Source organism: Platalea leucorodia (assembly GCF_965183815.1).
Source record: "Platalea leucorodia genome assembly, chromosome: 18".
In the NCBI taxonomy this organism is placed as follows: Eukaryota; Metazoa; Chordata; class Aves; order Pelecaniformes; family Threskiornithidae; genus Platalea; species Platalea leucorodia.
In genome coordinates, this window is record NC_138840.1 from 7240802 (window position 1) to 7266439 (window position 25638).

At 41.5% G+C, this 25638-nt stretch overlaps 1 protein-coding gene across 1 annotated transcript in view; it reads left to right on the forward strand.

Annotated features, from left to right (window-relative positions):
• CSMD2 (CUB and Sushi multiple domains 2) overlaps positions 1-25638 on the forward strand; it is a gene marked incomplete at both ends in the record, with an annotated part of 300879 nt that overhangs the window by 8209 nt on the left and 267032 nt on the right. The window contains one exon of the mRNA XM_082329451.1: positions 19376-19592. Within this exon, the coding sequence (XP_082185577.1) occupies positions 19376-19592 (217 nt within the window). The remainder of the gene's footprint in view (positions 1-19375; positions 19593-25638) is intronic.

Genomic DNA, 25638 nt, shown 5'->3' on the forward strand with positions numbered 1-25638 from the left:
GTCTGAGCTATATCTGTGCTAGCGGATGTGAAGGCATTTTACAGTAGTTATACTGAAACAGAACAATTTCTCAATCCATTTATCAAAATGTCTGCAGTTCCCATTTCAAGGCAGATAAAACAACAATGAATATCAAATAAAGGTGTCTTTATCCAGAGCATTTTAAAACAAAAGAAAGAGAAGATTGGTTCTTTTGGCCTCTTGCTTGCCTTAGCTCTCTGGAGTGTTAAGTCTGTTCTGTCCTAATGAAATGGCTGTATTTGGGTTTCATCCACCTACCTTAGTGCCACCTACATTTCTTTCCATGTGAAGAATTTAGCTGCTTCTCTGTTGTCAGTTTAGTGGGAGGTAGACCAACAAGCCGTTTCACCAAACCGCAGTCACAGCCTGATAATCCTGGCCCCGTCGGTGCCCAGAGCCAGTTGTATTAGAAGGTGCAAGCAGTACTGAAATAGGCAAGAAAGATGAGTTAATCACAGCTAAAGAATTAACCACAACTGGGGATTTTCTGGTTCAGTGCTCTCTTGTTATTTGCACACTCTTTCTTGACTTGGGGAAGCCATTAAAGCCTAGTTCTTGCTGTTTTCTGTGGCTGTTGGCACTTGGAAATTCTTGAGGGTGTGAGCCTTAGTCATTCTGTTTCACTTCTCCATCTGTAAAATGGGGATAAGTAGAATTTGCAAAATCCTAAAATGATTTACAGATTTATTCTGCAGGGAGATCTTAGGATGTTTGTGAAAAGCTTTCAGCAGACACAAATTGCAATAGGTTGATTAGCTACACAAGTTTTATGCTCTTGGTTCTCTCCCTTGATTGCATGGAGTGAATTCAACCATTTCATGTACAATTTGGGATTAATTGTGAATGACATTCTGAGGTGAAAGTTGTCTGTCTGCTACTGAACTTCAAGTAGTAAAGTATTCATGGCAAAAAAAGTCAGAAATATCAAATGCAGTTTCTGTTCCAGCAAGGATTTGCACAGGTTGCTCAGCCACTTCTGTAATTCGTGCTATCACTTGTACAGTTTTTATATGTTTATATCCACATTTGTGGCTTTTAGCAAAAGACTGCAGTGCAGCTTTAAAAGCATGGTATACTCCAATATAGATGGGAAGGCAGGGGACTTGTAACAGACTAAGAATTTGCCAGAAGCATCAGGGAGTTGGATGCTGGTCTCTAGCAGAAGTGGGGTATTGGCAGAAAGGATGGTCTGGACCTTCAGGTTTTCACCTGTCCCAGGCTCTTTGGCTTTGAAGCAGTTGCTTAAATTGTGTGGCTTCGGCCTCTTGTCAATAGAGTGGAAAAATAGTACTATATCTAATGTATTGCGAAGATGAATGTCTCAAGGATGGCAGAGATCAAATAGAACTTGTTTCCTAATTATGGTGCCTGTTATTTATCAGTAGTTTAGCAATTTTTTTTTTTTTTTTTTTTAGTTAAACTAGTAAAAGCAGAGTTTGAAATACTTCTTATTGCATCTATGTCATCGCTTTTGGAGCCAGAGGTGGAGCTTTTTGCCTGAAAGAGCAGGATGAGGGAACTTCCTTGATGTCTGAGCTGGGATTTATTCACAGAAAGTTTGCTGAAGAACTTTACGGTGGGGGATGATGTGCTGTTGTGTAATCGCTTACACGGTGTTACCACTCTCCCCCTGCTCTGCTTTTGTTACTGCTGTATGTGTGTGTTCCCAAACCCTTGAGATCTAGTTGCCTGTAAGGGGGACTTTCTTTCACCATTCTCATAGCTGAAATGAGCAATGCTAGTGGCAATTTAAGCATCCTGTAGAAAAGCTGGTCTTGCGGTTTGAAAGTGTAAGGATGTACCGGGTCTCATTCTGTTCCCCAGTCCTGCCTCCTTCACGTTTCTGTAACTCCGCTCCTGTCAGCAGGAGTCTTCCCTCTTCTCGTTGCTGCAGGGCAAGGGAGGATCTGGTCCTTTGTTAGATGCTTGATCTGACATTGGTGAGCACTTAAAGCCAAGTTGGAGGTACAGGAAAATGGAAGCTCATCTCTAACAAAGGCACAATTTAATGTTCCTTTCCCATTTGATACACTGAATAATAATATCAAGAAAAATATATTTCCTCCCAGAAAGGAAATCTCCTTCAGAAGGATAATGAAGTCTGGTGCTTTTCAAAAGATGATGCCATTTTCAAAGATGCTACTTGCATCATGCAGCATATTGTTTATATCCCTCTATTGTTGTTTTGTCTCCATTAGGGAAAGGTTAGGTGCTGATTGTGGATACTGGACATCTGTCAGCAACCATCCTGGGATGTTTTCATTAAAGTTAAGCACCACTTGGAGAAGGACTCAGTCTGTTAATATTAAAATAATGTCCCCCTGCTGAAATAATAACCATTTGAAGTGTGGGGAATTTGTCCCTGATAGTAGTGGGGCTTTATTTCTAATGTTGGGTTTAACACACAACCTCTGAAAGCAGCAGCCCTGGAATGATCCGAGAGGGGCGATCTGTCACTCTGCAGGGTTACTCCCTCTTCTGAGGGCTCCAGTTCCCTTTCTGCAGGCTGTGGTGTGGTGGTGTGCAAATCGTGTAGCTCTTCAAATGATGGTAAACCAGCTGTACTGGAATTTCTGTACTTTGGCAGGGTGTTTTAATGAAAATACATTTAAAAAAAAAAAAAGTCAGGTGCTCATGTGCTGGTCTCCACACTGCAGATAGTATCTTGCTTAATGTCTAGAGCTAAAGTACAGTGAAACCATTGTGGCTTTTTGAGTGAAGTTCTTAGGTGTTGATCATGAAGATAGATCATCTGCCTTGACATAGGTTTCTCATAAACCAAGGTATCCTATTTCTTTACCTTGGCAAGATTTAAGACACGAGAGAACCCTGCAAAGCCTGTGCTGTTACCACCTTGTCATAAACAGCTGAATTGGTTCTGACTGAAAGAAGTTGTCTTAGGGAGAGCAAGTTCATTTCACTGGGTTTAAAGTGCTCCAGACAATGTTTTATGGGAGATTCTGTCATTTGTTCCTGCTAAGTGCTGTGGCAGTCTTAAATCAGAGAACAAATTATGACCTTTTTTGCCTAGGAGCCTAATACTGAGGGCTATTATGGGGAGTTTTTTCCCTTCTTTTCCATGAGTGCAGTTAGCGAATGAGACTTTTTACAAAAAATACCCAATGTGAACCTACAAGTCAATTCAATTCACCCCTTGTTAACTCTTTGATTGAGAGCTATGTAGATTGAAGAAGAAAGGTATTGATCTGCTCTTGGGATTGAAAACGAAGATTAAATAGAATATGTCTAAGGGTGAAAATGAGGTTTTAAATGAATGGAGGAGGTGAAAGAAAAATAAAATAGTACAATATAATGTTAATGGAAATAAGTTCTGAGTTTCTGTTAGTTGTACATAGATGGAGGTCACAGGATACAGAAACTGTATGGAAAGGACTTGGACTTTGCATACAAGTAGACTGATCCACTGCAGCTAGTGGGAATACATGTGTACAAGTCATAGCAGATTGGTACCTAGTATGAGAATTTTTCTAAATTGGATCAGAACAGGATAAAAATAAGTCTGGTTCTGTAGTTTCAGAGCATCCATCGGTTGCCAAGATTATATTTGGACAGAGGGACATTTATTGTTAGAACAGAGCTGATAGTTTTCAGTGAAGAATTTAATTTTTGCTATTGTATATGTGAAATTCATGTGTAAAGGAACGGAAAGTTTCAATATAATTGAAATGTTTTGCTTTTTCTACAGATAATCTGCTAGAAGCCTTTTGTAGCTATTTATTGTTTAGGGCATGTGGCTGTCTTTTTTTTTTTTTTTTTTTTTTCTTTGTAGCACTGGGTGAAGTGAATTGTTAACTTTTCTGTGTACCGTCAACTTCTGGTGACTTTCATTGATTGCTCAAGGTGACGAGTAGGCATTAGGTAATAAATATCAAGTGCAGCAATACTTAAAGGAAGTGAATGTGAAAGTGCTGTTAAAGGAATCAAGTAAAAATTGGATTTATATCCCAACAAAAATTCCCAGGAGAAATTGCCTTCTGTTTGCCTCTTTTTGTAATTCAAATATGACAATACAAGTGCAAGCTGTTATAATACAAATGCCTGGCAGAGTGTTTTGTTGGAAGATCTCAAAGCACTCATAAACGCACAGTACGTTTCTCTGTAGAGAGCGGGGGGAAATGAGAATTGTGGTAGAAAAGTGAAGAGCTTTTAATAAGTGGAGTCTCTGCCTACTCAGGATGATTGATAATTTTTTTTTTTTAAATATCTGAAGGTTTCTGGTCACTTTAGTGACAGCTAGTTTGCTGGTTACGGCACTAGCTGAATATTTGAAGTCAATTCTTCTGTGCTGTCTTCTACAGAACTTCTGTGTCTCCTTTCCGTAGGCGCTAAAAAGGGATGGTGGCCCCCCTGCAACTGCCAACAGTCTATAGTAGATTTGTGCAACTTCTGTGCTTTCCATGAAGTTATAAGTACATGAAAATATAACCGGATTATTGGCGTTTAACTGAAACGTGGTGGGGAGGGGAAAAATATGCTTGCAACTCCCTCTGAGCTTAGGGCAGACGTATTTCTAAAGAAGAATCTATATGCACTGTATTATTCTCTTTAAACTGTCAGTTCTCTATCCGTGTAATGATGAAATTGTTAATATTGTGAGAATTTCAAGGACTGAGGTCTTCTAAATTATTAGTGAGGTGAGATTTGTAGCTGAGTCAAAGATCTGTCTCAGGACAAGTTCAGTTCTCACTGGCCTTGAGGGAGCATTGAACTTTATAGATGGACACACAGCTTCATAACTAATAATGGCAAATGAAATTGCAGCTACTTTTAAGTCTTTTCATGATGATATGGATTTGGTAACAGGGGAATAGAGACTAATAATGAAAATTTATCATGAGGAAATCTTTAAATTAGGCCTTCACTGTGATTTGTAAGATGGATTTCACCTTGAACCTTATTTCACCTTTCTTATGTTTTTTGAGATAAAGGAGTCCTAACACCTGAGATGAAAATGAGTTTGTGTTTGAGCACAATGGATAAGCCATTTAAATGCAAATATTCTTTTACTGGAAAATAATTGAAATACAAATTGAAAAATTTGTTTTGGAGATAATAATTAGCACCTTATAAATGAGACTTAGTAAAAATGTTGCTTATGAGTGAGTCCATTTGTAGGGGTTTGTACAAATGTTTTTCATCAAATTAGCTTCTTTTCTGAGTTTTCATTTCAATTGTGGGTTGAGATGAACTGCCGGGTGAAATGCCAAACTTGCGGGAGACAGATAAAATCTGAGACTCATGAGATTCGCATATTGAGAATGACAGGCACAGCAGAAAACCATGCCTGCCCCGGGTCATTTTTATGGATGTCTGGACTGAAGGTGGGGAAAAGTTAAATCTACACTGTGTTCATTTTACAGATTCAGAGAGAAGAGTAAAATTTTAAGAAGCTTTTGAATCATCTTGAACATTTTCATTGAGTCTTGGACTCCCAGGGCAAGATTTGCAAGGATGTTTAGATGCCTAAAGAAGTGTATACTTGCCCAGTGGGGTTTTATAAGGGGATATGTTAGCTGCAAAATTCAGGTGCATTTGTAAAGGCCACAAGGCATCTGTCTGTGGTTCTTAGGTTATAAAAAAAGTTTGCAAATCTGGTCCACTTAAGTTCCTTTTAAAAAGGGACTCATGGTCCTTGGGTGAATTAGTTTTGGTTTTGTGAAATCTTGTACAAAGGAGTCACCTAATCTCTTTGACACCTTGCTGTGAGTCCAGGGTCAAACCGAGGCCTCTCAAGTTCCAGCTTAGTGCCTTAACCATGTGTTAAAGCCTGTTTTCTTAGGCTAACTCTTGGTTTCAGATAAAAAGTGTGCAAGCTTGCATGGTGTGTTGCAAAGCCGTTCTCTTGTTACCAGAGTAGGGTGCAGCACTTGCGTGGCTCGCTTTGAAATGTGATGCATAAACCCTGCAAAGGAGCCTGACAGTGGGATTCAATTAAAGGAGATAGGGGCAAGTGAAAAGCCATGAAGGGAAGTCGGGAGAACCTAGTGAGGCTGTTAGTCACACTAGAGACAGCATGGGAAGAATATGCATTAATTGGTTAATGCTTGTGAAGTGCTTTGAAGACGGAAATAGCTATATAAGTGCTTGGCATTATTATTACGCTGACAATGGCTATGTAGAAGAGTTGTGGCGCTAAGGGAGCGGTCGAAATTGATTAAGAGACAATTTTGAAAGAGAAAGTTTTGAAGGGAGAAAATTGCATCCCTTGAAGAGGCCATTCTGGCTGAATATTGGGATAATGGTGTTACTTCTCTGAGCTGAGCAAACGATTTCAAGTAATGGATGGTCTGCGCAAGATTCCCTGTTTCATCAGGAATTATGCAGCTGTGAACTTTTGCAGATAATTACTGTTCTTTAGGTTGTTAATGAGTGGCTGCTTGTGAGGGGGAGAATCGTTGCAAGCATTAGCAAACCCAGTTGTTTAGGCTTGTTTGGGATGTGAAGGTCACATAGTGTTTAGTTTGAAACCTGGCTTGGGAAATCTGGTTCCACTAAGAGCAATCTGAAAACCCTGGAGTTTCTGGATTGTGAATCACAAAAGCTTTAGTGTATGTGTAGACAACTCCAATGGATTTTCCAGCAGAGATGAGAAAGAGTTGATAAGACTTCTTATAAGGCATTGAGGAACCTTCGTTGGAATGATTGGAGTGGTCTGATGTCCTTTGCACAGGAGGAATTCAAACCGAAATGGGTTGAGGTTGGCAGGGGGATATGAGAGGAATGGAGGGGTGTATCTTAGAAGAGTGAAAGCGCAGGGTTTATTTAGCCTGGCAAACGAGGTGGTAAGGGGATCTGATTATTCTCTGTAAATATGTCAAGACCAGGTGAAAACAAAACAGGGAGAACGACTGTTTAAGCTAACAGAAAATGTTGGTATGAAAACAAATGGGTGTAAACTGGCCATGAAATAATTTTGTGTTGGCAATTACAACAACGGTTATAATCACCAAAGCACTAAGGCTCTAATGCAAATCTTCTAGTGTGAAGTACAGGACAGGAGAATGGCAGAAGTATTGCCTGGTGATGCCAGGAATCTCCCTCTTCCTAGCACAGAAACTTTCTCCTCCTCATTCCAGCAGGTGTTACAAGGTTAAACTGTACTTTTAAGTGGATCTGGCTAACGTACTCTAGAATATTCTGGTTAAGATCTGTTGCAGGAAAGTGGTGAGCAGCCTGTCAGACAAAGATAGACCCCGTTACTAACTGATTATTTCTACAAATGCTTGGTCATTTATCTGTTCTTAGTATTAATGACTCATCATGGCTCTAACCTTTATTCTGAGTCTTCAATTATTGCTGTTTAAGAAGCACCCCGTGCTTCTGGTCCTGGAGGTGGCTAATACTATGTCATCTAGATAAAATACTTGATTCCAAGCAGATGGATGAGAGTGTCTCTGTTCCTGTGTGTAGTGTTAGAGAGAAGAGGCCACATCCTGTGTCCTGGAGATATGTGGAAACACCTGCAGCCTCTGGCTTTGCTTAAAACATCACTGTTGGGCTCATCATCTCAGAGCCCTGTTGCTAAAAGGCCGTAGGCCAAAATTCAGGCTCAAATTGTGTGTGTAAGGCTCATTGCTAACAAAAGTCACACCTGCCTGCTCTGGTTTGGGGATGCTGCTTCTCTTTCCTTGTCTCTTGTTGCCTCTTCCAGACCACTTTCCTTGGTTTCTTGCAATGCCCGGTATTCGGCAGAAAACAGCAAACAACCGGTGTTGCTGAATACCGAAGGCAGGATGTAGTGAAGGAAGGAAATTAATTGTGACTCTTAGTGAAGGCACACAGTAGAAAGCTAGTTTGTCTGCAACATTGCCAGACTCTATTAACTAGTTGTTTAGCATTCAAAGAAATTTCTGTGTATATATAAAATCAAGGGTATTTTTTTCTTCCCTTTTTTTCATTAAGGCTGCCCTGTAATGAAGCCGCAGTTGAGCTGTTGCATGTGTGCCTTTGCCTAGCAACTGTGCCTAGCAACGTCACGGCATCGCAGCGAACCCAGCGTTGGGGACGGAGCCGCTGGCTGTCAGGGCGCTGGTTAGAATGGTAATTTGTGATGAAAGATACTAGAGCTTCCTTTCATGAGGCTTGCAAAGCCTTGCTCTTAATTTCTTGACCTTCAGGATTCCTTGAATACCTACAGGCAGCTTTCTGCCGCTGCCCTGCAAAAATCAGACGAGCTGAGAGTTGCCTGGTAGCTACGCTGTTATATGGTATGTGGGGCTTTGAAACCTTTTTCATTAGTGTTTCAGCTAAGCCGCATTGCCTTGCACTTGAGGTGAGGTAGACTACGTGCACGTGAACAATTCCTGTAATGCAGCCGAGGCACCATAATTTCAACTGAATCTGAAGCTGCCATGTGTAACACCCTTCTGCAGTAACAGAGGGGCAAGACTTAAAATGTTACATCTGCACTGGGAAGTGGATCTGCTTCTCTTAGAAGCAATTCTGGGGGAGAAACCTGAGTGTATGCTTAAAGTCTAGCCAGCTGTGGCTGCATAATTTGTTTTTTGAAGTGTTTAAAGCTCTTGTTTCTTCCTAGGGTATTTGGCTTGGAGGTTTTTTGTTTGTTTGGGATTTTTGAAATCTTAGTGTGTGGGTGTATTTCAGCCAAGGTTCCTTAAAGCCCCATTAAGATGAGTCCACAGTAACTCGTGAAGTGCAATGGAAGAATGAATGTCCTTCATTCCAATGCAAACAAAGGACATGAAATAAAGTACTGCTCCTCACTTTTGTCATAGGACAGAAGTGCATGCAGTTATAACAGGGTACAGCAAGGAACCAGAGCAGCACAAGCTAAACTGGCTGGTTTGGCCTGCCTGGTGAAAGCTTACAGCAGTGGGTATTGGGCTCTGTAGCAGACATGTGAACCTTGAACACATCTGGATATACTGGGCAGATGAAAGTCTCTCCCTTGCTGACGGTTCTGAGTGCACTGTTAGTGTAAGGCTCCTGCCTGCTGCCTCACAAGGTAGTTTTTCCTCTTGTGAGGCAAGTTTACCAGATTTTTTTATGGTCATCTGAGATAGGGTGGTTATTTCGTGCTAAAGAATGCTGATGAGAGGGACAGAAGAGTGAGGACCTTCTGTAACCAGGCTCGTCTCTGGCATGGATTTGCAGTAAGCAGGCATGTTTGTACTGTGTAATGCAGTAAAGTGCTAGAGATTCTCCTCCTGGTGTTTACAGTGCTGCTATTTCCATGTGGCACAGTGCTCTGGAGAGGCCAGCTTAGGCCTACCCTTAGGGTACAGCTGTGCTAGCACTGTGGTGTGCTCAGGCTGCAGGGAGGGATGGTGTTCTGGATACCACTGCTGGGCTGAGACTTGCCTACTGCCAGCAAAGATTGCCCCACTGCAGGCTTAGTAGCTTGGTTGCAGCTCTGAGTTGTGTATCTTACTGATACCATCTTTTGACTGATTCCGTGACACTTTGGTTGCAGTAGCCTGGCGTGAGTTACAGGCTAGGGTCTTTAGTCTGGCTCCACATATGCTCCAGGTCCTCCTGTATTCACTGTGAATGGCTATGTGGAAGACTTGTCTCCAAGTGGAGCTCAGCAATTGAACTCGGTGTGTTTCATGAGCTAAGTGCACTTCCTTTGCCAGGTGCTTCTCTTTCAGATGTGAGGAAGTGAAAAATCTGCTGGTTCCCCACAGGACTGGAGGGGAGTACCATCATCCTGATGGGAGAAAGCACAGCCTGGGGGGCTGGGGGGTGTGAGATGTTCCTGGTTCTGTTTGTGTTCAGTATGAACTGCAAATGCTTCATGGAGCCATAGCGCTGCCTTTGATTTACATGGTGCTGATTGTATGGGATAGAGTGGGAAGAATCATAGAATACCAGGTTGGAAGAGACCTCAAGGATCATCTGGTCCAACCTTTCTAGCACTTTCTAGCACAAGAAACAGAGATCTTCAATTTATATGACGAATCTTATTCTTGAGTCCCTTGCTCTGGTTTCAAGCCAAGTATAGAGAGATGCCAGTGTGGCAAATCTTCACGAGTCACTCTGTTGAGAAAGCTCAACTCTGCTTAAAGCAGGGTGAGCTGTAGTATATTTAGCCTTGCTGACAAGATTCCTATGCTTTGTTCATTGTTAAAAGGTTCAGGGTTTTCTTTCTTTCTGTGTGCACTCCTTGCATCAACAAACTCTGCTTGCTTGGCTAAACACGATCTCTGTAGGTCAGTAGAGCGTGGAAACAATCTCTTCTTTTGTGATACAGGCAGAACAGGCAGAGCCCATTTCACTACTTTGTTCGACGCGTGCATGTTTCGGGAGCCTTCCAGATGAAGCAATCAATGTGGTCTTTGTCACCATGTTTTCAAGGAAGATGGTGAAAACTGAGATTTGGTGAAAAGATACTGAGGATTCTGTGTTGCGGAGTAATTTAGTAATTTAAATTCCTCATCAGTATTGGTCAACCAAAGTTTTCTTTGTTATGCATGTTTGAAATGTCTTCTAATGTATCAATTGCTATCCAGTGGGTATTAGATCAGGTGGTGCATGAGGCGGTATGCATGCCTGTGTCTCTCTAACTAGCGAACTTGAGTTAGTGCAAATAAAATGCAATTTTTTTTTAAGATCGTTGCTGTAAATAGTCAGGAAAATACATATTCATTGATGTGTCTTGATGAACACAGACTTCTCTAATATTTACTTTGGTACTGCTTATATTAAAAAGAACGTGTTACCAGGGATTTTCTAGATGCTTATTAAAATAATGCCAAAGTAATTTTTTAATATCTTCTAGTATTAGTCCTTAAGCCCTCCTGCCTCCCCTTCTAACGGCAAAAGAGGAGGGAATCCATCTCCCTCTCCCCTCACTGTGTGCAAGTCTTTGCTCCTAAACACTTGTCCTGTTTTCTAGCTTGCTTTGATTCTGTTTAGACTGTAAGCTTTACAGCTGGCAAAGTGGTATATAAATCTGCAGGAGTGATTGAGAAAGATATAGCATGCACCTGGGGAAAGCCAGCATGACACTGTAATGTCTCTTTGATAACCCAACATGTGTTGTGGTATTCACTACAGAACAGCTCAAGTTCTTACCAGCTACGCAACCGGCAGTGTGATTTTCTGCACCCCTTTGATAGCAATCTTTTTATTTAAAAAAAAAAAAAAAAAAAAAAAAAAAAAATCTGATGAGGGTCTTGAAGACTGAAGTCCCTTCTGTTTCTGGCTCATTCCAGGGTAGGGCTGAAGCAAGCTGGCAGGGGACAGCCTGTGTCAGGTCAGCATGCCATGCTCCCCTCCCTCTCTCCCTCTGTTAAGAACAGAGGACTTCAGCCTCAAGGGAGAATCTGGCAGCTGCTATTATGACCAGTGTACTCACTTAGGCAATTTCTAGCTTAACCAAATGAGGCATTACTTTCAGCAGCTGAAGTCTCTGGCCTCTCAGCATGTCAGGGGACTGCAGTGCAGCTGTAAGACAGGACATATGTGCGGTGTCATGTTCTTGCGATTTCAAGTTTTGTCCCACAACGGCTTTTGATGTTACCTGAAATGGGATGTTTCCTTTTTTCTCTACAGCATGTCAGAACTCCTCTGACCTTGCTATTGGAAGTATATGCCCTTTCAAGGTTCAGTTGTGAAATATAAAACCAAAGCATTATAAAGCAGAAAAGACTTTCTTCAAAGGAGCAGGTTAGCTTGGCATAGAGGAGGCAATGTACCAGTGGGGGTGACAGTTGGCATCCCAGCCATATGGATGAGGCAGTGTTCAGCTTGGGCTTAGCTGCAGTACTCTGTCCAGTTCTTGACTTTACACTTCAGGACAGATACAGAACAGCTGGGGAGAGTCCAGAACCTCAGTGGGGGTTCAGAAATATCATTGAACAGGTTGGGTTCATTGATTCTGTAATAGTGCCTTCCAAGGTTTTTGGATGTGTTGAACTCAACATTTCCAGTGTTGGGTGCCTTTTTTTTCTATGTAGGTGCTTACTGCCTTTCTAGAGTATTTAAAAGAATAGACATGAGACTATTTTCCTTTCCTGCCTTTCACAGATGCCCACAGGCATTATGAGCTGCAGGTTGAAAATCACCTGTCTCAGGAGAGGATGGCTGGGGACAATAAACTGTTCTTTCAGTACAGCGTAGGTGGGAGAAAATGCTATGGTCTAAAGTAATATCAGGATGAATCTGGGCCAGACGTTAAGGAAATGGAGAACTCAATGCTTTTGTCCAGGTTTTTCCTAATCAGAAATGTGTGTCGTTTCTAAGATGTGTTGGAAATGTTACATGATTACAGAGCAGCGTGGCAATGCGTGAGGATGGTGCAGTGGCAGCTGGAAGTTCCAGGCTTCCCTTTCCTCTTCCTTGCAAGTATTTGTAGTTTCCAGCTGTAAAGTGGTTTGGTAGGAGCTCTTGCTGGGGAACTCCAAGGTCAGCAATGGGACTAGAAATCCCAAACATGTATAGGAAATGTGCGTAATTTTCCAAGACAAATGTTTTGGTTGGCAGAGGAAGGGAGGGCACGTGGGAAAAAGTAAATACATTATTACAGCATCTTCACACCACCATCATCTTTTCTGTTCCTCTCTTCTTTCTACTTGAGAAGCCCTTAAAATTGAATTGTTATGCTAACGTTGGAACAATGCCTAAATGTAACAGATCTCTGCAATAACAGTCTAAAAGCCTGGGCAGCACTAAAAGGGACAAAGTGATGACAGAGTGGGAGTGAAAGACTGTTGGAATGGAAGGGAAGTAACGTCTCTCTCCAGAGAACTGGAGGTGACTAAGTTGGTTTCAGGAGTGATATGTTTGATTTGCGGTATCAGGGTATTGTGCCATCCTGCTGAAAACTCGCACAATGCTTTTGATTTGAGGTGGATGTTATAATTCTTTCTGGACTTGGCAGTAGTGGCATGAGCTGGATTCAGATAAAATGCATGTTCTTTGCCCTTGCATTCTTCAGTTTATCACTGCATGTGTTCAGAGAGAAAAAGGCACTGGCTATCTGAGATGTAAATCATCCCCTTGATGATGTTCTTGGATCCACTGGCTTTTGATTAAAAGTTATAGTTAATGGAATGTCTCTGCATTATTTATTACCCAGAAGGCTTTGATATAAGACTGTAGGTTAAGTTAAAACTATGAAAAGGTGAATACTTAGGGAAACAAGGCTTGGATTTATGAAGTGTGAAGGTACTTTCCCTGTTTGTTCACTTAAATTGTGTGAGCAAGAGAGTCAAAGCTACGCTCTGGGTAAACTACTTACGGTTTGCAATTGTCTGAAATGATTTAGAAGGCTACTATGTAAGGAAGCATAATTAGTTGCCGATAAATGATTCAAAACAGTAAACATGGGGAAGAGGAACATTTTTCCTATTTAGATGGCAGATCAAACAATGTTTAAAAAAAATCGGAGTTCTTAAAGATGAACTGTTCAATACAGAGGTGAATTTTTAGTATGTTCTTTTTGGGGAGAAGGTTGTGAAAAGATCCCCTTCAGGACAGGGTTTGTGCCTTCATGCGAAGGGGAGCGTTCAGCAGGGACCTGAGGTCTTGATCCTGTTCCGTGGCAGGTACTCAGTTCTGTGAGAAGGTGAATAAGTCTTTTTTTTGTGGTTTCACATGTGCCATCCCACAACGAAAGCTGGGGCACTTCGGCACTGAGTTTGGGTGTTTTAACTGCGTGTCTCCGTCCTTGAGCTCTACCCTACTCATCACAGCCTCCAAACACGCTCTCAGGGGACGCTGAAAACCTATGTCAGCATTTGAGTGCTGTTTCTGAGTTGGGATCTGGTGTCTTGGTTTGAAGAACTTTATGCAATGAAGGTGAATGACTCTGGACATTAATGTAAATAGAGAAAAATTGAGAAGTTGCTGATGTGTGAGCAGGATTTGCCCCTGGTATTTTAGGCCAGGATGGAATATATGTGTGTGTCTGCAGGATATGGATTTCAGTTTTCTTGGGGAAAGGTTGTTTTTACGTTCATCTGTTTCATTGAATAGGCTAGAACAACACAAAATAGAAGCATTTGTGCCTAAGTAACAATAACTAAAGAAAATGACAATACCAAAAACTACTGCATTAAGGAGAAGACAGCCATGTATCACCAATAGATGATACTGCTGAGAGTGAGTCAGTGTATGTGATTTGATATTTGTTCCTTTTGAATTGTGCAGTGACCATACATCAGTGTTTGCTAAATTAAATTTCTTTTCTGCTGAGAAACAAAGTGCATCAACTTATATTTTAGGAAGCACTTCAGAAATAAATTCTGTTTTCCCTCTCTCTAAAGTATTGCTTCCTTAGATATTAATATGGTGTAAATCAACATAGTTAAAATACTTCCTTGATTTACACCACCATAGATCTGGCCTGGTAAATTTAAGGAATTGAAAGTAGGTGGAAGATGATGTTTTGTACCAGTTTCCTTTGCACTTGTAATGTCAGACAATGCCTTTGTTTGTTATTTGGCTTCTGACAACTTGATGAAGATTTGTAGTGACAGAATCTGAATGTACGAGTTTATCTGAGTCTGTAGAGCTGCTGAAATTCTACGTTAAGTGATGAAACCCAGTCCCAGCCAGGGGCTTGAAGGGTACAGCAGCCGGGGCAGCTCAATCCTGTGTGTAAGTGTTGCTTATTTGAAGGAAATAACAAAATTCTGTTGCTAGGAATGTGCTCGAATGATTGAGTCTCCTCTTTCATAAATGTAACCTAGTTTGTTTTGATCAATGTGCAGTGACCGTCACGACTGCCAGTCATGAGAACCAGTTAATGCTACCCGCGCTGTAGTCATTGGAGGGTGAACCGGTTCTATTCCAGAACTCACCCAGCCCTGTTGCATTAGGCAGAGGCCACTCTAAAGCTGGAGTGACTGACACGAGAATGGTCCCATGCTCATGTGTCTGAACAACTTCAGATAGACAGTGTAAATAAACCTCCCACTAGCTTCTATTGCTGGTCATGTAGCTTGTGCTGTCAAAAGAAGTCTTGGTTTTGGAGTACAAGGACGTTCTTCCTGCCCTCCTCGTGGCAAGAGGCCGATCGATACACCGAATGAAGCTTGAGGGGTTTGCAGCTTTCCCGCTTAAGCAAGAGGCAGCCAGAGCTGTATTCAGCTGATATTTAGTTTTTGCTTAAGTGTCCAGTCATGTTACGTTCTGTGGCATGTGGATTAACTGTGTATTATAAAATGCCCCAGGCAGCCCATATTTCTGTTAAAAATGCAGTTCTTCTATGAGCATATTGCAAAGTAAATATTTCATCGTTTTCCTTGTGCGTATGAACCAGAAGTGAAGCTGATCAGTCTGGTTACGTTGTTCAAGCAGTGTATATTGCGCAAAGTAAGTGGAGACTGGTAAAGCTGACTTTTATGCTTGATTGTTGAGGAAGTGGTGGTGCTGCTGGATAAAGATGTTTTTCTGCAAAGCCCCAAGCCCTCCCCTAGTGTGGGTTTCCTTGGGTTGTGTTTTTTTTCCTCCTCCATAGGTTGTGGTCCCTTTGGAGAAGGGCTCTGCCCACTGAACAGTGCCAAGTATGATAATGCCTTCGTCCTTGTCTGGAAGCTTTAAGTGCTACTGCAATAAAATTACACTGATGCATTAATTAAAAAGAGATACTCTCATAATAAACCACTTTCCAGAATTGAAAATAGCAGGTTGCGTTGGCAAGTTAGAATTAGCTCCATTCTCAGACTGGTCATCTCATCACAAAATAGGACATGTGCCCACAAATGCATATCCACTGATGAGTTTCGTGTTGGTGTTACACCTTCAGAAACTATGAGTCCATGAATAATAGTATTAGAAGTTTGGAATATCTACACAAATATTTACGCTGTCACACTGAGCCTTCTGGTGACTGACATTGGATCCCTTAGCTTTGTGTATTTACCTTTCTCCTTTGCTGTTGTAGCTTTAGAATAGAGTGGCAAATTAAGAGGGGGAAATGTTCTGGAAGGGCTGCAATTCCTCTGCTACCAGGGCTGGTGGTTAATCTATAGAGGGTGTAAAGAAGGCGGTCTCTGGGTACAGCTCATCCTGCCATTGCTACTGTTCTTGCGGTGACCTGGCGTAGCCCCATCAGAGCTGAGGTCAAGGGCAAGGCAAGTGGCTGACTGATCCACGAGGAAGCTGCTGCCTTCCCATTGCTTGAGTAAGGAGTGTGGAGCTGCCTCGTGTCAAACTTCTGGGCTGGAGAGAACGCTCCAGAAATTTTGGCAGAATGTTGTCCTCTGTCAAACCTGAATTCACCTGGAACAGACACTGGCGTTGTCCTTCCGTGCCTTTCTACGTATTCATGCTCCTGGGCCAAAGCGATAAAGAATTGTTTTTGCAGGTCTTCAGAGGAGAAACTGAGTGTTTCCTTGTCATGTACTTTAGAATTTAGATAAGGTTTTGTCAGTGAAGCCTGAGCTGAACTAACTCAAACCTGAAAGCAAATTATAGCATATGCATAAATTCTCTGGGGCTTCCTGGATCTCTTTTCTGTGCCTGCTGACTTTTTCCAGCAGTGTCCAATATAAATGAAGTTCCCTACTATTACAGTTGATGAAGAATATATTGGTTTCCAGATTGTCAGCTTTTGGAAAACTAATTTTTGTTTGCAATAAGCAATTTTCTTTTACCTGTGTCCAAAGCACAGCTTGGTCAGAATCGTGAATGCACAAATATTTCAGTAGATTGATTTGATATGTCATAAAACTGTGTCCTATTTTTCTATTATGTATTTGTTTTTCTTCAGCCTTTGTTCTTTGTTTTAATCGCTGATTAAGCAAAGACAGGGTAAATTTATATTGATCTTAAAGCTTGTTGCCCTTCATATGACCTTGGAAGTATTTGGAACAATGTTTCTCTGACCTTGAATTTATTTTCTGAACTTCATGCAACATCAGTAGCTTTTATACCATCAGGAAATGGAGAGATACAGCCTTTTTAATTTTCCAGTTTCCTTAAATTGTTCTGATGACATTCACTTATGATTAAAATAAAAAATGTGCAGTAGAGACAGGTTCAATATCCCCACATTGCCTATTGAGTGCCAGTCTGGTTGAAGAAAAGAGGATGTGAATGAATTTTAGAGAACCGAAGCTTATAGATCTTTGCTAGTCTCCAAGTTATTAAACCAAACCTGGCCTAATTTTGCCACTCTGTGATAATGGTAATATTCCTTGTCCTGTGCAGCTTTCTGGAACCAAGTTAATGCATCCTTTCGGTGAACTCCACAAATAAATGGAACTGCAGTGGAGGAGGGAGGTAGATCTCACTCTTGTATGTATTTTGTATTGACAAAATGCACTGAGAGGCAGATGCCAGGTGCTATAGAAAGGTGAAGTACTTTAGTCTGCCCTTGTTAACGAGGTACGTGCCTAGCTCAGTTTTAGTCCCTGGTGGATTATGGGGCTGTCTTAACTCTCATTGATATAATAAACATGATACGAAAAGATTCCCAGGGTAGTAAATACGATTGACCATTTTGGATTCTTCAAGGTGTGAACTTCATCTTGCAGAGAGAAGTTCCACTAAGCATTTTTGCACCAAAGTAGGTCAATCTAATTATAATTGGCTTTAATGAGCACTACTCTGCAGTTCTTTACCTGTAGCTGGTTGGCACTCAAAAGTGCAAATGCCATTGCAGCCTTTGAAAAAAGCAATGAGAAATCAAAGAAGTAATTTCTCATCTAATTCATTTCAACTTGAAAGCCTTGGTTATCTACATAAGCAGGGGTAAACAATCCAGCATCAGTAAGAAAAGCCAGAGCAAATGCAGGCAGCAGTGATCAGCAGCTCTGATGCTGGCCATAGGATAAAGGTGAAATTCTGCTTTTGGTCTCACAATGGTTGCCTTGCAAACTGCCTGGAATTTAGCTTTGGTGTGGAGGAGTTATTCCATTAAAGTCAGTAGGAGTTGTACCAGTTTGGAGTGAATTTTTCTTTGTGCCTCAAAAGACATTGGGGTAAAGTAGCAGTGAAGAGGGAGGAAAACACTAAGGAGAATTTGTCATTTAGGCTGTTCCTGAAACATACTTATGTACCTGTTTCCCCAGAGAGAAGAAAATCTCATATATCCAGAAATTGTACATCATGGCAGTTGATCTTTATCTTTGGGATGGAGTGTTCACAGGTTCTGCTTTGGGGAAGGAAAATAGATTTGAGGGAGATGTTAAGTACTTAGCTGGTGGGTACAGGACTGGGCTTTTGATCTCAGAAGATGTAGCTCTACAGCAGCTCCTTAGGAATACTGATTGGAAGACACTTGCTGTGTGTTGAGCCTGCATGAGGAGCTGAAACCTTTCAGAACTGGGTGAGAGAAAACAAAGCAGCCTGAGAAGGCTGGGTCTAGCCAACAATTTCTTTCCGATGTACCCCTGTCAGGTCTAACAGGGCTATGTAGCGTTACTGGTGATGGCAGCTCTGGGCCACCGTCCATATTGCTTTGCCAGTTTGGGGTACACAGACCAGAGACCTAGCGGGAACATGCCTTTTCCTTACTGTAGCCTGCATGGAAAGGCCCTATATAAAAGCCATCGGCTCTTCCGCCTGCTAGGAGGTAGTTTCAGGCTGGCAAGCAATGTTTACCTGGAAGAATATGGATGGGGAAAACAGCTGCTATTGTAAGAAGTTGTAGAGATTTGGAGTTTTCCTTTGTTTTTTATTCCAAATAACTATTCAAGAATGGTTTGTTCGTTAAAGCCTTTGAACTGTGTCCTGCTCTTTCTGGAGTCAGGACAACTTTAATTCCTGATCTTTTGCCATTCAGTTTTCATGCAGTCTTGTCCAGACAGACTACTCATTTGGTGACTCAGTTCCTCATTATGTATTATGTCCATTACAGGTTTTGGCCTTTCAAGGGGAGGGGTGGTCTGTGTCTCTTTGTCTGCACAGTCGAGCTCTGATCTTCTGTCTCTTATTCAAGTGTAACTAAGGGTAAAAGAGAGACGGTTCGCTTTGGCATTGTCATTCTGATGTTTTTGTGGCTTCTCAACCCCTCATGCTTGAGGTACCCAGCACAGCCAGGCACTCTTGAAACGTGTTAAATCCCTAAATGCACAGTGTATAATGAAGAGTATATTGGACTTTGTCGTGGGCTGTGAAAGGATGCCTGAGTAAGCATCTGTTTCCCAGTTACAGTCAGCAGCTGCTGTAATCCAGCTGTAATTAGCCCATTATGTTTACAGCTAGAGGGAGCAGTGCCCAGGAGATGGGTATCTGGGGTCCAGGCTCTTGCAGGGAGGACAAAGATGCGTCTTTAGATTTTACCTTTATCTGTTCCCTGGGACCATGAGCTGAAAAGAAATTAAGTGGAAAGAATCCTGTATGATCTGTTTTGATGGTGAAGATATTAAACGTGTATCCTACACCATTTGATTTGTACTTTTGTCTTTTCTCTTGCCAGCCCAGAACTGCAGTCACATTTTGCAGGGCCCAAACGGGACAATACAGAGTCCAGGCTTTCCGTATGGATATCCAAATTATGCAAACTGCACGTGGACAATCACTGCCGAGGAGCAGAACAGGATACAGCTTGTTTTCCAGTCCTTTGCATTAGAGGAAGATTTTGATGTATTATCTATCTACGATGGACTGCCTCAGCAGGGGAATCTGAGAACAAGGTACATTGTTCATAACAGTGATGTTTATAAACATGTTCCTATTTCTGCCACTGGGATTAAATCTAGGTTGGAGGTTTATGCTGCAATAAACTGGAAGTGCTTCTTCATGAGCAGTTCTTAGAGTTGTTTTGATTTCTTACCTCTGATAAGGTTTGAAATGTTTCTCTGAATGCCTGACAGTGATGATTTATCAAGAGTCATTCTAGACATCCGGAGAAGTTAATTAGAAAATGGAGCAAGAGGAAAGCAGAGCTAATGTGCAGAGGAGCTTCCCTCAATCCAAAGAAGATTCTCTGGGTGTGAGGATGGATAGTGGGTTTCAGTTTATAGCTCTGCCAAATGCTTTGTGGGTGCATTTGAGTAATTCCTGAACTTGCAGTCTGTTCACCAGCTGGACAGGGGTGATATTCTCTCACGTCTGACTAAACTGTTGGATCTTTAGGGGTAAGGAGTTACTGAGTAATATAGCTTAGTATGAAGAGTCTCCATGGATTCTGATCTCCGAGACTTTCAGGGACCATCCTGATATTAATGAAAAGTTAAATGAGAGGCTGGCTTTGGAAAAAGTAATTTATTGCTGTGGTATCAAGTGTTATATGACATGTCAGACTTCTGCATTTGAATGAGTCATGATCTCAGACCTCCAGATCTGAGGCATAGATGAAATCAGCTTGGTGACTTGTGACACGACTGCTGTTGTCTGATGTGGTGTCTGCTTGCAGCTGAAGTCTGACAGTAATATATTCAAAAAGTAATAGAAACAGTGGCAGCATCCAGTGTTGGACTCCCTAGTAAGAATGTTGTAGTCATGGACAGTCCTGGAAATTAGTTTTACTTCAAACCACCTTAGTTTAGGACAGATCCTTTGACCTCAGTGTCTTGTCTAACCTAACTGGAAAATCTGAGTTAAAGAAACACTGGTGAAAATCAGCTCTTTATGTAGATGATTCCAGTTATGCAAATAAATCATATCTTCATCTTGCAACTGTGCTTGAGAATCATCTTAATTATGGGACCTCATCACTTAATCAGAAGGTAGCATAGTGCTTTGCCTTGGGTATTATGTAAAGGATGCCTACGTTTGGTATAAAATTCGGCTCGGGAGACTTTGTATGGTGAGTAGTCAATACTGCTCTTGCCCTGAGAAGCCCCGTGGCAAACTGCTCTGCTCATCAGCGATGCCGGCTGTTTGCTTTTGCCCTCTAGATGTCAGTGGGAGGTTCTGCTGAAGAAGCAAAATCCCTGAATGAAATTAATTCAGAATTAGGGTCATGGTAGAGTAAATTAGTAAGGCACTGTAGGCGAGTTGCATCCAAGTATTGCTGTGAGCTACTTGAAAGCATGATATGATTATAGATAGAAGTAACAGAAAGGGCATCTTCCTACAGTTGACCAGTACAGCAAAACTCTCAGATACAGCTTGGGTACTGTCCTGATAATTTGTAACCCTGCACTGGGGGAAGGTGAGGAGACAAAGTCCTGCCTCTGCACCACTGGTGAACTTCATGTGCAACTTGGGTAGATGAGTGGAAGTTGTGGGATGAAACTGGGAGCACAAAGCGATGTGAGAATGTTTCATCTCTAACGAGGAGATGAGGTGCTCAGGAAATGGTGTGTATTTAGTACAATGGAGGAAAGTAAAATAAGTGGGGGGGGAAAGGTATTGATGAGGCTTTCTAGAGGTCTGAAAGCACTTACAGAGGACTTACAAAAGTAAATGAGATAGGGACTCTTGCATGATGGACGCTTGCATTCTTCCCCTGGACATTTCCAGGTTAGTGACTTCAAAACCTGGAACTTGCTCCTCTGTGCTGTTTGGTGTCTTTCTTTGTTCAGCTAATTTTTTTTTGTGCATCAATCTCACCTCATTAAACTCTAGCTGTTGCCCAGCGTTGGTGGTTTTTTTCATCTTTCTCCCTTTTTTTCTTTCTTCCTGTGGCTATCAATTTTGTTTTTTCTCAGACTGCTTTCCAAATGTACTCAATTCATCATCGAAGTGCAGCACTAGAAGATGGATGACCATGCGTCATTCATCAAAGCTCATGCTACCAGGAGGCGGGCCAAAATAATCTGTAAGCAAGTGTAAAAGAAGGAGGAAAAAAAAAAAGCATGCTTCTGTAGAAAAGAAGGTAACTGTTTTAAGTGTGTTCAAGGCTGATCAACAAAACAGTTAACAGGAGCTGTATCTCTTTGCTTCTCCCACTCTTGAGCTTATATTGTTGAGCATCACTGATGCATTTCAGTAGGGCATGCATGCTTGACTTGAATGATCTTGATGTTGATGACGTTTTCTTGTGCTGAGGGATGGAGAATGGTTAGTTGTCTCAATACCCTGCTGTTCCATTTAAGCCGTACATTCCCAAGAGCTTCCTTGGCCTGATGTGTCCCAGTGTCACGTCTGTGTGCATTTCTGAGAAGGGGTTAATAATTGTGTGCATCGTGTGCTGGCAAACACCCTGTTGTCTTGCAATTTAATGTGGTGTGAAAGTTCCCTAATAGAATAAGAGCAGACTTAATCCAATGAGACATTTGCTAATAAACTGCTTTACTGTATATTAGGGAATTTGCGTTGTGTGTTTGTAATGAGTATGTGAATATTAAATGTGTTTCAGTGTCTTAATTTAGACATCCAGGGCTGTTGTCATCTTTCAGTGCCATGACTTTGCTTTGTTTGCTAAAATCAGAGCTTGTTTCAGAGTCCGTGCTCCTTCAGCTTCTCTGAAATGATTTGGTTTTACGCTGGCTTTCAGCAGGGACCACTAACAGAATCTTCTTGGAAACCTGAGAGCAGTGATGGCTGCAGATTTCTCTCTCCCTTGACTTGAGTAGGAGAGCCATGTGTGTTCACGAGTTCAGATGAGATCTGTAACTTCCCTTCGGTGCCTGTATGTGGCTTTCCCTTCTCTTGAGCAGTGTTTGTGCTCATTCCACCAGACCAAACTCTCCCCAATGCTCATCCTTCAAGTTCCTAGCTATGCTGAGCAGCCAGTGGGATCGGAGGGATGCCTGTGGAGACCTGATCTGAAAACTGCAGTTGCTCGAGAATTTTTGCAAATTCCCATTGTGCTTTGCTGATTGTGTCATTGTTAAGAGGATGCTCCAATCAGGTTGGTTTCCTGATTGGTTTCCCACCATGCTGGGCTTAAAAGCTCAGCAGAGACCTGACTAAAATTTGAATATTTGGAGTTATTTATGGATCTAAGATTGCTATGGAACTTGGGAGACTCTTTGCGCCTTTTTGTGTCAGACTGTTGTTATGTGGCATAACCAGACAGTAGTTAACAAGAAAGCCACATGACATCTTCAAGCTTTTTCATCTGCTGCTGATAATTTGCAGGACGCTTTTAATGTGAGAATCTTAAATTAGTTGCTAATTTCCTTATTTGAAGTTTCAGGCTTGCACTCAGATCCAGGGAAAATATATTTACAATATACCTGGTAAGTCAGTCATTTCAGATACCCAATTCTGTTTTCCTAAAGGGAGACATTGAATTTGCACTCAAAATAGGACTGGTCAATTTAGAAAATCAGATTTATTTTTTTCCTTCCAAGATGTTCGAAACTACTTTGGAAAGCCCAAGGGACAGAACATGCAATCTTTTTTACCAGGAGAGACTGCTCACTTGCATACGTGCTGAACAATGCTGGGGTAACTTCTATGATCTTGCAACCCATGGGCTTTCCTTCCCGTGTGACGTGGGTGGGTAATTGCGTTGTCTTCTGGTCTACCTTTCCTGTTCAAAGGAAGTCTTTCAATGATACTGAATTTATTTGGTTTGTCTGAGAAAATGTTTGTTTGAGCCAGTGTATGAAGAAAAATAAGCCTTTATTATAGCCAGAACCTCAGTAATGCAGTTTACATTTCCACAGAAGTTACTAGGAGGTGTATATTTACACAGCTGTGAGGAACCGTCCCATTCTGATGTCTACGGAGTGTGTAGGGTTAGAGAAGATGTTTGCAAATCATTACTGCAATAGCTTCATACTTAAAGCAAAGAAGAAATCTATACTGCCTTTAGCTCACCGGCACTGTGAATAACTTACCCTTCTAGCTCATGTCTCAACATCATGCACAGTGTCTTCTGTTAAAGTTGCTGTTGCTTATTAGAGATACTCATCATTCCTCCCTGACAAATGACTGAAGAGTTAAGAGGAGGATTGCCATCAATATGCTGTGTAAGCAGTTAAAAATCGTATGATCTCTTTGGCCATATTTAATTGACTAAAAGATGAAGTATTTTGTTTGAACCTAAAATTATGTGATACTAGTGGTAAGAGTTGAATCATCTACTGGGGTGACCTATTTACAGATACAACAGGAATACCTGTATCTTGCCTGTTTCTCCTTGATAACCTTTTAATTACTCTTTGAAAAATTGGACTGGGTGACTTGTACTTAATTACCAATCAAGAGAACAAAGCTTTTGATCTTAAAAAGAATGGAAGGGAGGAGGAGAGGAGGAGACAAAGGGAACAGCGAAGGAGCGAATTCCCCCCACGTGCCATATGCTCTCACTTGCAGAGATGCAAACCTGGGTTAAAATAACATTCTGGGGTTCTGGCTTCACAGGTACTGGATTTGCTGGGGTTCAGTGCTGTTAAAGAAATTCCTGGAGAAATAGCAATTGCCATCTGGTAATACACAGAACTTACATTAAGATTTTGTGTTGAGTCACCTTTGGTCCTGTGACATACTCCTTTGTACCTCATATCTCCAAGGTGACTACAGTTCTTTTTACTAAGGATAAAGATAAATAAAATGGAGGGCCAGCTAAATCCTTTTGTCATCTTTAGTGAACTTCAGAATCCTGCCTCCCTTTTCCCCTTAGCAGAGTCTTTTGTCACTTCACATTAACTCCATGGGGGGGGGAACACAATGAAAAAAACCACTTAAATTTGTTCTCTGCTTTGTAAAATAAAATACACTTTTTTCCCCTGAGAAGAGACTTGTTTGAGCTGATCCAGCGGCATTAGAACCTTTTGCCAATGGTCCTCTCGTTTTGTTCTGAGGAAGTGCTGAATATTTAAACTTCGTCTGTGAGATAATTGATGGAACTAGATCTGAAAGTCCAGGAAAGCTAATGGAGGTAATGCAACTGCATCTAGGGCTGTTCAGTTTTGAGAGGCTGTATTCAATTTTTCCATATTTATTAGGAGAGTGTGCATCAGGATGAATGAGAAAAGCTGATGATTAAATTGGGGTGGGAGCTTTTTCCCTGCCACCATGCTGAACACAGCAGACTTAGGAGGAGGCCTGACTCTGATCTTTCTGCCTGCTGTGAAGCAGATGGAGAGGTAGGGTGACCGAGTAGCTTTGGTCCTGGTTTCAGGGTTAAAGGATGTGCTCTCTTATGACATTGCTTGTCCTGTACGAGCACAGCTTGTTTGCAGCAAGGCCTGCCATTGCGTTGTGGCTGTACCATATCTGGTAAAATAGGATCTTGTTGAAAATTGGAACCTTTATTCACAGCCAATGAATAAAATTCTAATTGGGGAAGTAGTTTCCTGGCTGGTGGTTGTTCTGCATTTTGCCTGTTGGACTACAGAATTTTTTCCAGGTATGGGTCTCCTGCTGTGTTTAGTACAGGGGATTGTTTGTTGTTGGGACTTAAGGTGTTGCTGTTACTCAAATATTTTGCTTTCAAAATTTTTGTTTTCCCTCTAAACTGCTGACTAACCATGCTTACAGGTAAAATCTACTAGCAAAGCTTGACCATGACTCTTGCTTTGTATTAAGGTATGCTAAGTGTACTAAGTGTAGAAAGATTTTTCTCTAATAGGACAACATCTAATAGATTTTAATTAAGACTCTGCACTAGAACAGTCGGTTTTTCATAGATTTGTGAGCAGTGAATGCCATTAGTAATTGAGGTAGGTTTTAAATGGGTGAATTTTAGTAGTATGTGGAAATTCTGGGGAGCATCATGGCGTCCTTGGTCTTCCATGCCCAAGTTGATGTAACTCCTGAAAGCCTCCTGTTCCTTTGATGTTGAGCTATGGGAGGGAAGGAAGGGGAAATGCCCATAAGGTGCCCTGCTGTAGGACA